Here is a 2,114-nt window from a genome sequence, read left to right on the forward strand (position 1 = left end):
CGAGAAGATTTATTCACTTCCTTAAAAAAACCCACAAACACAGCAGAAAGAGCGATTTTTAATCTCAACAAAGAGACGATTAAAAAAATCACTGTTTTAATCCCTAATTTCAGGGCTGAAAGCTGCTACTCAGTGACGTTTACGCCAAGATGTAAAAATGATCTGTAACTGAGCATCAGCACTGTGGACTTTACCATAGTTTGAGTTCTAAATCTCCTTTTTTGCTTTATTTACCCATGATCCTCTGCTTCCAGCTACGACACGCTGCTGGCCCACAACGCTCGGCTGCACCCGGGCGAGGACAACTTCACGCGGACGATGGTGAAGCGCAACAACGAGACCATCTTCCAGCAGACGGTGAACGACCTGACCTTCGACGGCAGCTTCGTCAAAGTGGAGGAGGACGAGGCGGAGGAGACGGCGCGCAGTTCCTTCTGCTTGCTGGGACAAGGACTGCTGCTGTGCATTTACAGGAGGTTTAAAAATGAAACATTAAAAATGGACGAGTGGAGCCATAATCGCTCTGTTGGCGTTTTTCTGTCTGAAGATGATGAACTTTGACACGTGTTGGTGTGTTGGGTGTTATCAGTTACTCTAACCTGCCTTCAGGGCCTGGATCTGGACTGTTTTGGCTCTTAATCTTTCACATTTCTTTTTAAATAAACGCACTTCCTGTCAGGTGGTGTGAGCGCGGTACCTCTTGGTGTGGTAGTCACACTCCATGCAGACATAGGAGGTGTTGAGGACGACGTCGGGATGCTCCGTGTCCACGTGCATGGTGAACAGGTTGAGCTCCGACGTCTGGAAGCTGCAGTATTTGCACTCGTAGCCTCCCTCCGCTGCATTCAAGTCCAGGTAGGGGTCCGACGCCACGACGTCACGCCTGCCGTCGGCCTCCTCTCCTCGCTCCTCCAGCAGGCCGGAAGCCTCCGAGGAGACGGTTGCCGCGCCGTTGCTGTCCTCTGGATCCGCCGCGCCTGTTACATCCTCCATCTCCTGGTCCGAGTCCACAGTTTCTCGGGGAGGAACCATGCAGGGGATGGTGGACTTCCTCCTGCTCGCCATCCTGAGTTTGGGTGAGCGCCGCGTTCAGCCGAGTGTTGGAGCCGACTCAGTTCAAGCCGTCCTGTCGTGGCTCCATAAAGGAGGAGGTCACCAGTCGAAATGTTCCCTTCGCTGTCTTTAAACCCTGTGGCACAGAAATGCATCATTACTCAGAGCACATCCCCACGATCACGCCACCTGTTCTTTAAGATCACACATCAGCAGTTAACCCTTTAAAGCCGGTCGGAGCGGGCACGCTCCGTTTTGCGTAACTGTTTTTAAATCCCTGTAGAACCGGAACCATGTAAGCTAGCGCAGTCATTTTTTTGCATATGAAACCAGTGGAGTTGTACTTACATCTGATGCCATCAGCTTGTCCTCAGTCACGGTTTCCTTCCACATAAAGTTTTGCAAAAATTGCATAAAAAGCACTTGCAGCAACAAAAACATAATATTCCAGAAACACGCTTTGCCGATCCGATCAGCTGTTCGTAACACTTCCTACATTGAAAAAGACGTCAGTGCGAATTATCGCATGTCGGCCATGACCTGCCCGAAACCGGAAGTGACGTCATTTTCGCGGAAAATGTAGTTTTTTACTTGTAGGCCTTAAAAGCCTATACTGGTGTTTTTAAAAGTCATGTTTGACTTTATGCTTTTCTGAATAGTTGCTGGGATGCTTAGAACTCAAATTGCACTGCTGGAAATAGTTTATTTTATTTTGATGCGGTTTTCTCTGCAAATTTGCATCATAGGATTGTTTTTCGTTTTTTCTGCAGTGTATAAAAATTGGTGTATCACAAAAATAAAACTATGAAGACACTCAAAATAAATTTCCTGTTGTTGTAAACTATTGTTTGCAACTTTTTGTATTTAAAATTTCTCCAAGTAGAAATATATGTAAAAAAAAACCAAAAACGATTTCCAATTTTTTGTAGTTTATTGCACTTTTTTGCATTTTATGTAGTTACTATGGACTTAATGCATAAATATTATTAAAATCTGGGCTATAATGGTTGTATTGATGTATAGCAACTTGAAATGCTCCCGAAAATGGCTCCACAGCATGT

The 2,114-nt window shown here is 45.6% G+C and overlaps 1 protein-coding gene across 1 annotated transcript in view; it reads right to left on the reverse strand.

Annotated features, from left to right (window-relative positions):
- LOC102312287 (zinc fingers and homeoboxes protein 1) overlaps positions 1-2,114 on the reverse strand; it is a gene marked incomplete in the record, with an annotated part of 11,662 nt that overhangs the window by 6,742 nt on the left and 2,806 nt on the right. The window contains 1 exon segment of the mRNA XM_042214565.1: positions 698-1,189. Coding sequence (XP_042070499.1) covers positions 698-1,065 — 368 coding nt within the window.

The sequence above is a fragment of the Haplochromis burtoni genome, unplaced genomic scaffold (genome assembly GCF_018398535.1).
Source record: "Haplochromis burtoni strain Fernald_Lab_line unplaced genomic scaffold, NCSU_Asbu1 Contig_588, whole genome shotgun sequence".
Classification (NCBI taxonomy): Eukaryota; Metazoa; Chordata; class Actinopteri; order Cichliformes; family Cichlidae; genus Haplochromis; species Haplochromis burtoni.